General features: G+C 38.6%; 1 protein-coding gene across 1 annotated transcript; it reads left to right on the forward strand.

Moving 5' to 3' along the window:
* Positions 1-9,523: 9,523 nt before the first annotated feature.
* LOC108976367 lies at positions 9,524-10,108 on the forward strand (the record flags this gene model as incomplete). Its single annotated transcript, XM_018945420.1, has 1 exon — positions 9,524-10,108. A coding segment is annotated over exon 1 (585 nt), but the record flags the coding sequence as incomplete, so codon positions are not given.
* Between the last annotated feature and the right edge of the window lie 12 nt (positions 10,109-10,120).

Raw genomic sequence — 10,120 nt, forward strand, 5'->3', positions numbered from 1 at the left:
GAGGACGCGACCACTTTTTCCCCCTTTTTCTTCACGGACGCATAACTCGATGAAAAAAAAATTTTTTTTTAAGTTTATTTTGTGTACTCTTCTAAGTTTAATAAATAAATGATTAAAAAAAAACGGATAGTAAATATATCTAGTGCTTCTTTTTATTAATTGTTGAAAAAAGCTCGAAATTCGAGCCTCTAGACTGGAATACTCCCTTAAATGTTAAAAAAAAATTCTCTGTCTGAATTTATCATTCTCTGTTATAAGTAATGAATTTTTTTTTTTCGAATTTACTGTCGTAAGTTTAAAACGAATATTTTCTGAGCGGACCTCACCAAGGGATTGAAAAAGTTGCAATATGTTTTGAAGAAAAATATTATTATCCAAATTATTCGAAAGAAATTTCGAACATTATTAATAATTGTAAGCTTTGTAATCACTGTAAAAGTGATCATATCGCTTACAAAATTCCGTTCAAAGTTACACCTCCGGTATACGAAATCAGAGAAAAATTTATTTAAGGTTTTGGAAATGTTACGTTTGACATGTATTGATTTAATTTCTAAATTTGCTATGGTAGAGAAGCTTAAAACTGGCTTGAGTTGAAAAGAGCTTTATGAAAAATATTTAATACTATGGGACCAAGAGAACGATTAGATAAAGTATGTAATTCATATAAACAAGTAAGATTATTAAAAACGAAAGAGGATGGAGAGTTATATTCAAAATTAAAAATCAGTTTCAAAGGAAAAAGAAAATGTACTAAGTAATATAATAATGGTTGGAGTCATGTGTAGAAGTTCACGCAAGTGAAGAAAGTTCTCTGATCGATATTCACTTGGGTGTAGCCAGAAACAATTCATTCACATACGGCTTAAGCAGCTCACGACTTCCGGTCTTTGACCAAGTATCCTCTGGGTAGCCTAAGAACATCCGTTTTAAGGCGAGATAAAGTTAGAAGACGAAAAATCCCCTACACAGGGTTGTGCGCTGGGTTTGGGACCCGCCTTGTAAAAAATGCCCACAATGAAGAGCAACCAACTGCCCCTAATGAGATCCCCCCGTTTGATGACGACCACAGCAAACGAAATAAGGATGCATGCCCTCGAATGTCCGGTCCTTTAACTGGCAAGACGCCCTTGCCCAGTTGGTTGATGTCCTCGTTAAAGTGAAGGCTGACATTACCACCATCCACGAACTGAGGTGGGCGCGACAAGGACTGAGACGAGAAGGTCCATGTGGATTTAAGTCGTGGTGGGAGAGAGACTCCGTCGCCGAGTACTATCATTCACCCCGGTGAATGAACGTCTAGCCACAATTCGAATCAAAGCGAAGTTCTTTAACATATCGCTGATCTGCGCCCTATGAGAACTGCCCCCGCCAAGATTTCAATATCGTGCTTGGCGACTTCAACGCCAAGGTGGGCAGAGAAGGTCTGAAAATTACGCTTGGGCCGAAAAATTCAGCATCCACGATGAAACATCCCCAAAATGGGTTGATTCTGATCGAATTCGCGGGGGCCCGAAATATGTTGATCTATAGTACAGCATAAGATATTTCATAAAGGTACCTGGCTGTCTCCAGATCGAAAAACCACCAACCAGATCGATCGTGTTGTACAGACGTGTTCCGTTCTTTTAGATGTGCGTATGCTTCGAGGTCCTAACATCGACTCGGACAAACATCTTGTTGCAGCCAGGATTTGCACCCGCCTCTGTGCAGCAAAATATGCACCTCAACACAAGGAAGGTTCGACGTCGATAAGCTGCAATCACAACAGACAGCCGAACCATTTTCTACTCAGTTCGGTACAATGGATGTGTGAGGCGGCATTTTCCGCGAAATACGAAAGAGCGGAGAGAAAACAGACACCCTACCTCGCAACGTTACGATCGAGCACAACACAGATACCGAAAGTTCAAGAGGGAAGCGAGATGCATTTGTAGACAGAAAGAGGCCGAAATGCATGAGTATGAAGAGCTTGACAAGCTGGCCGACAAGGGTAACGGTCGAAAATTCTGCGTAAAAATGCGGCGGCTAAATGAAGGTTTCAAGGCCGGAACATACTCTTGTAGAATCCACAGAGGTGATCTAGTGCCCAAAGCATACTAAAATTATGAAGGGAACACTTCTCTAGCCTAGTGAATGGCAGTAAAAGTACAACGCCAGCAGAAGGCGAACCGGATTCCCCAATAATGACGATGGAACAGACGTTCCATTACCCGACCATGAAGAAGTTCGAGTAGCAATTACCCGCCTGAAAAACAACAACGCGGCGTAGAGCGATAGATTGACGGCAGAGATATTCAAACATGACGGAGTTAAAAAGGAGCATGCATCAGCTTCTTTTTAATATGTGGTCGGATGAAAGCATGCCAAACGATTGAAATCTGCCAATCCATAAAAACTTCCGTGGGATAAGCCTCCTCATCCTCGCGTATAAGGTTCTATCGAGCGTATTGTGTGAAAGATTAAAGAACAACCGTCAAAAACTGATTGGACCGTATCAGTGTGGCTTCAGACCTGGCAAATCAACAACTGACCACATATTCACCATGCGCCAAATCTTGGAAAAAACCGGTGAAAAGGGAATCGACACACACCACCTCTTCGTCGATTTCAAAGCTGCTGAAACACAAAAAGGAGCAGCCTGTATGCCGCGATGTCTGAATTTCGTATCATTGCAAAACTAATACGGTTGTGTAAACTGACGTTGACGCTAAAAGCCCCGTCAGGATCGGAAAGGAGCTCTCCGAGCCGTTCTTCAACCTTCTTCTGGAGAAAATAATTCGAGCTTCAGAACTAAAGCAAGAAGGTACAATCTGCTGTGTACAGCTGCTGGCGTATGCTGATGATATTGACATCATTGGCCTGAACACCCGCGCCGTTAGTTCTGATTTCTCCAGGCAGTGAACGAAAGGAAGACGAAATATCTCCTGTCATCAAACAAACAGTCCTCGCACTTGCGACTTGGCTCTCACGACACTGTTGACAGTCATAACTTTGAAGTCGTAGATAATTTCGTCTATTTTGGAACCAGTATAAATAGTCGCAGAATAACTCTTGCCAACAGGTGTTACTTCGCACTCAGTAGACAATTGAGAAGCAAAGTCCTCTCTCGACCAACAAAAACAAAACTTTATAAGTCACTCATTATTCCCGTCCTGCTATATGGTGCAGAGGCATGGACGATGACAACATCTGATGAGTCGAAGTTGGGAGTTTTCGAGAGAAAGGTTCTGCGAAAGAAAAGTTCTGCAGGTGGAACAGTTCCTGGCTTCTCTTGGAATATCCAATTGGCGCCAGGTAGCGAAAAGAAAAAGAAATAATAATTAACCAAAACAGTGTTAATGTATCAACTAAATTTAGAAATTTAAAAGCAACATGTGTAAAGTTTTTGTTTTAAGGAACATAAGAGTATAGAATATTCAACGTTATACCTGTTCGGAATTACGGGCAATTTTAAAGTTGGGAGGAGTGCCATATATATTTTATACATATGTTTATAAAGAATACAAAGGTATCTCAAGCGTTTCCTCTCTTACTGAGAGATAGGAGCTGGAAGTTTGTGGAGTAGATAATATTAAAATTAAGTTCTTACTATTAATTTACCACTTTAGCAATAAAGGTAAAATAAATTCTCTTACAACGAAAATACTCTGTGTTTTTCATTATTTTAATATATATTATGTATTATATTATATCACTGGAGGGGACAAAGAAGAGACGATATGGATACCCAGAATCCCTAAAATATTCAATACACAATAAATAAAAGTTAAGGGCAAACTCTAAATGTAGCCGGTCACCCTTGCTTTTCCCATGGACCACTATACGCGGGTTGATCGTGTGTGTCGAGAGCAATATATATTTTTTATCTAAGCAAAAAATAATAATTCCCGCATTTTTGTCTTCCGGTATGTGATGCAGTAAAATTATTTCTAGCTCTCTACGACCCGAAGCAAAAAACAAGTACATAATCAGATTCAATTCTCCCGTTCTGCCAGTAATCAAATTTTGTAAATAGATCTCACCGACGTTAAATTTTGTCAAGATAAATTTTATGTAGTTGTTTGTTGATTGAATCGACAATATCAACAAGAACGATGTAAGAAACGATTGAATATTTTATCGTTTTCATTGCATGCTGTAGGTTTGTTGGAACTTTAAATGAAAATTGAGTTACAACGTTCATTTTATTTGGTCAGTTACAAATTTTTAGGTAAATTTCAAGAGTATTCTTTGATATTGCAACTTTTGAATTTTTTTTCCAAGTTTAATTGGTTTTTTTGACAATATCTTTTTTTTTTGGTGAATTTAATTGTTTCTTTATTTTGAATGTGTTAACAAAATTGTGAACATAATTTGTATGTTCAATTAATTAAATGTTTTTTGGAAGTGTAGTGTCCTGGATGCGCACACATGCATCTATTTCATCATGTATTACCGTAAATCGATTACAGCAAGAGTACAGAGACACAGAATAGATGACATATGCAATCAATCAAAACTACGGTTCTTTTTTAATGAGATAAATTTCTGTTCAATTGGATAGAATTCACCAATTTATTCGGAACATTGAGATAGCCTATGCAATGCGCAGAAATAGATTTGTAAGGCGATAATCGTGAACCGTGAATATACAAAGTTATAATAATGCAACTCAAGCTGATGTTCCCTTTAAATTTATGACTGTAGATGCTGAACCACCATTTGAGAGAAATATGATATATTTTTTAAATACAAATAGTGTGGTTAGGAGTGTATCAGTATTAGATTCTACTTTAGATCTATTGCCTTATCCTTACTTAAATGGGGAATTTGGTTGGCACGTTAATATAATGTATTGAGTAACGTGCAACATAATTTTTATGGTAGGCATTTGAAAACACATAAACTATTTTTGCAGTACACTGTTGATATGTACGTGAGAAAAAAAGAATCAAGTGTATTTGTGGGCAGATGTGTATAACCATATTTCTGAATGTTTGTAAACGAATCAATTAGGAGATGCTAGCTTAGGTCGGAAAATGAGTTTGCCTTAATCCTACATGTATCAAAATTACTTAGATGTTCAACCCTTCGGCAAGCCATCGCTTTTTGTTACAATGACTTGCAATCCGAATTGACAAGTGATTGCAAGTAATATGGATATTGATAAAATTGTTTGTGCGGAGATACCGAATAAAAATGTATAGCCAAAAGCTACATGAATATGTTGTCAAACACATGATCCACGGTCAATGCGGGTTTTGAGTCCCTCTATATGTATGCAAGTTGGAAAACGTTCAAAAGAATTTCCAAAGTATTTGGTACAATCAACGAAAGAATAAGATAGTGGTTATCCGTTGTATAGACGACGCAATAATACGAGTAATGCTTCCGTTAATATTAGAGGAAAATCTTTAGGTAATAGTTATGTCGTTTCATACAATCCATATTTGCTTGCAAAATATAATTGTCACATTAATGTCGAGTTGTGCACTTCCGTTAAACATTTTAAATATATTCATTTGCCGTCATAAGTCCTCGTTCATCTGCAAAATAAATGTTTACTGCTTTAAATCATAGACCTTATTATTATTTAAATAACAGAACGTTTTAAAAATACTTTTATCTTCAATAAGCTTACATGCCTCACAGAAAAGCGATTCACACCAAAGAAATACAGGCGTAAAAAATACATATAAATATAAAAGCAGTTCTAGTTTTGGTATCGTTCACCCCCCGAATTTAAATAAAAACTCAGGTTTATAGTCAAAGTTTAAAGTCTAATTTTTAAAGATTTTTTTATTTTTTTGCGCTGTTGGTTGTAATCGAGAAAATTTTAAGCGGTGGAAGAAAATTATTGCTAAAATGCAGAATAAAGCCTTAAAATAATCGCTAAATAGTAAAACCCATGAGTAGAAATTAAACATCAAATCGGACATTTATACAAACGACGTTAAGAAGAAGCCACAAGTCATGCTATGGGAATTGCGTCCAACTGCATTAAATATTCCTGCCTATGAACTAAGTTTGGGGAGTTTAGAGATCATGTTGTGATAGATGGTAGAAACGTCTCCAGTGACGTGCGCACGCTCCGAGGTCCTAACATCGACTCGCAGCACTATCTTTTTGCAGCCAAGATACGCACCCGCCTTTGTGCAATAAAGAACGCACGTCAACAAACACCAGGAAGGTTCGACGTCGAGAAGCTGCAATCACAACAGATAGCCGACCGATTTTCTACTCGGCTCGCGCTCCTCCTCTCTGAGAGCTTTCGTCAGCAACTCGTTATAAGGGAATGCAAGAGAACAGCTGGTACGACTAGGAGTACCATGTCGCAGCGGAGAGAAAGCAAACTGCCTACCTAACAACGTTACAAACGACTACAACACGTGGGGGATGAGTTGTCGAAATCCAACTAAAACTATTTGGATCCTATGTAGTTTCTAAAACTTGACTTTTTACGACACATTTTTTATTATTATCTTTTCCTCACTATGGCATGTCTGTGTGTCGAAAATATATTGAATCGTGTTAGTACTTCTCTTAGCTCCCATTTACTTAACCCAACGATTTTCGAACTTCCAGGTGACTTATCTCAAAGGTGAGTTATCTCAAAGCCAATGAGAAAGTGTGTTTTGCTGATAACAATGTATCTTCGTACCTAAAATGGATATACCATATGATTAGTAATGGTACTTAGCAAATTTCTTTTAAACGGTTGACTAGCCTGGTGCAGAGTCCAAATTCAACAGTAATTTTTAATTCTTTATAAACTAACACGAGCTGCATCATCAAAGTAATATATGTCATTACATAATATGTAGTTCTTCAGTTGCCAAATTTGTATATGTATCTTTTACTCGTAGAGATAGGTGGTGACTAGAAATCATATGGATGGTGTTAGTAGTACCAGTAAAGCGTGGACGGGTTGTCTAGTAATATATATATGAATATATATTCACTAGAATATATAAGCTTACATGCCTCAGTAAACAGTGAAAACTCTTCTTTCGGACAGCTCTCTTAAGCGGACAAATTTTTCGGTCCCAAAGTATTCGCTTTCTTGAAGAAGGAATCATGTTTCCCTCTCCCAAATTTTCTTATAACTATGTACAAATTTATAAACAAGCAATGAAGAAACATGTGTAGAAGTTCACGAAAGTGAGGAAAGTCATTCACTTGGGAGTGGAAAGAAACGATTATTTTACATAGGGCTCAAGCAGCTCATGACTTCCGGTCTTTGAACAAGTATCCTCTAGGTAGCCTAAGAACATCGTTTTGAAGGCGAGCTAAAGTGAAAAAGCGAAATTTCCCCTACACAGGGTTGTACGCTGAGTTTAGGACCCGCTCCGTAAAAAAATGCATCCAATGCAAAATAGCAATAAGCCTCGGAATAACAATCAGCCTCTGCTTAGAGACACCCCTTTTGATGACGACCATGGCAAACGAATTAAGGACTACGATTTGGGGTGCGATGGGCGGGACAAGGACTGAGACTAGTAGATCCTTATGGCATTTACTACAGTGGCCATATAAAGGAGCGCAAATTCGTTGTGGGATTCATGATGGGAGAGAGACTCCGTCATCGAGTACTGTCGTTCACCCCGATGGATGAATGTCTCGCCACAATCCGCATCAAAGTGAAAGTTTTCAACATATCGCTGATTTGCGCCCACGCCCGACGGAAGAGAAGGACGATGTGACCAAAGATGCCTTTTATGAGTGCTTGGAACGCACTTATGAGAGCTGCCCCCGCCACGATGTCAAAATCGAGCTTGGCGACTTTAATGCCAGGGTGGGCAAAGAAGGTATCTTTGGCACTACGGTCGGTAAATTCAGCCTCCACGAGGAAACTTCCCCAAATAGGTTGAGGCTGATCGACTTTGCCGGGACCCAAAATATGGTTCTCTGTAGTACTAAGTTCCAGCATAAGAAAATACATCAAGCTACCCTCAATTCATCACTTTTCGATAAAAAACTTGACATTTTCAACACAATAAAAAATATGATGTGGTTTGTTCAATGACTGTAAAGTTATTGCATATGTTTGACAGATGTCATGCTATATAAACAGAAAAAATTAGGGCTCGTTCTTGGGATGATCGATAATCAAAAAACATTGATGTTGACATCGATGTCATAATCGAGAGCTCAACATCGATGTTTATCGAAAACCAAACGTCGATGTTGGATTCATAGTTTTTACATTAATAATTGACAAAGAAATTAAACGCAATCTATACGTTCGAAATTTATTAAGCAACAGATCAAATTATTGCGTATCCCAATATTTTTTTATTAGTTGACTGAAGGAAAAGTAAATTTGATAAAGAAGAACCTTTTAATCGGTTTCTTTGTTGATAAAGAGTAGAACCAGGGGTCGAATCGTTACATGCGTGCACGGATCGGTAAACATACGAAAGAAAATTACGTGATACGTCAATCGTATGCGATGATTGGCATTATGACATACGATAGGTACGACGCGATTCAATTCACAATAGTTTTTAAATTTCACATTGCTTTGGATCGTATTTTTAGGTCAAAACAGCTGTGGAACTGTCAAAACTGTTGCAAAATATTCAATCAATTTGTTAGTTTAAATATCAAATGGTTGAATATCAAGATGGATACGACTTTGTTTTTTTATTTGAGCTCTAGTAGGAGTGATGGGGATGAAAAAATTGTGCGGAGGCAACTAAGAGTTCGGAGCAATCCTTTGGCACTGCCGAATACAGCGTAGATATATAAAAAATAAATCATGAAACCTCATTAGCGAAGTTTTCTTTGCGGATTTTAGAAACGATTTCGTCTAACTAAAGAGGCTTTTGAACATGTCCTAAATAATATATGTTTAACGCAATCTGACGCCAGAGCAGTGCCTCCAGTGCTACAATTAGCAACCACGCTCTCACATTTGGCTAGCAGTGGATACCAGCACAGTGTATTCAGTGACTATTTGATTGCGATTTGTCAAAGTACTGTTTCGAAGCTGACATCAAATGTGCTTAAAGAAATGGAAGCGAAGTTGTGCCCGCAGTTTATACGGTTTACACCAGAGGATTCCCTTACGTGTAAAGAGTGTGTTCAAGATTTAAGTTCGGTCGAATGCAGKCCTGCGCATAATTAGTCAGGACACAAACCAATACCAGTCAGCTGATTGCTGAATGATCACTATGATTAGCGGACACAAGCCTTTAGCCTTGTATTCGTAGACTAGTAGTTTCACTCTAACTTAGTGAATTTAAATATGTAACTATAGACRTACATATAAGTATGTGCATATATATCATGTGGCGTGATTCTACAATYCGTTATACATATGTATATTTAAGGAGATATTGAATAAAGAAGCAGTCTATTTTGTGACAGACGGTTATACACCACAGACGTGCTCTTTTAATTGACGGACAACTTTTGTACATCTTTTTGGTGCCTCCTGTGAGGAACTTTTCGATCCTGTTTCAATGTCAAGATTTTTRTRATGGCTAGTTTGAATCTACGTACTTCAGCGCATGCCGCAATTCTGCGCATTGGCAAAATGACTGAAGCAGCTAATTACGATCCGGACAGCATTGAGTGCGATGTGATTCGTGGACAGTTGGACAAACACTTTGAAAGGTTTATGGCGTATCATACGGACCTCGTGTCTTCAGCACAAGCCAGCGAAGTGACCACACATGACGATTTCTTGGCTGCGACAGAGTTGCTGTACACACAAATATGTATTCGACTACGTCGTGCATGTGGCGCTGGTGAAGGTGGTATTTGTGTGGCGAATCAATTGGACATGCGATTAGATCCAATTAAGATTCCTGTTTTCAATGGTGACCCAGCGAATTGGCTGCCTTTCAAAGATTTGTTCGAGGCACTAGTTCACAATCGTAAGGATCTGGATTCCAGTTACAAATTAAGCAAGTTACGCCAACATGTCAATGCAGATAGCGTCCCATTGGTCGGTGGACTATACACAGGCGGCTATGAAGACATGTGGCAGGAGATGAAACGGCGGTTTGATAATCCACGCTTGTTAGTGGAATCCCACGTGCAGCGTATCCTGAATTTGCCTAACCAACCCGCCGAATCCCAGAAGGGCTTGCTACGACTAGTTGACACCGTCCAAAATGTGATGCGAGCT

Source organism: Bactrocera latifrons, unplaced genomic scaffold (genome assembly GCF_001853355.1).
Source record: "Bactrocera latifrons isolate USDA-ARS-PBARC rearing strain unplaced genomic scaffold, ASM185335v1 scaffold_755, whole genome shotgun sequence".
NCBI classification, from domain to species: Eukaryota; Metazoa; Arthropoda; class Insecta; order Diptera; family Tephritidae; genus Bactrocera; species Bactrocera latifrons.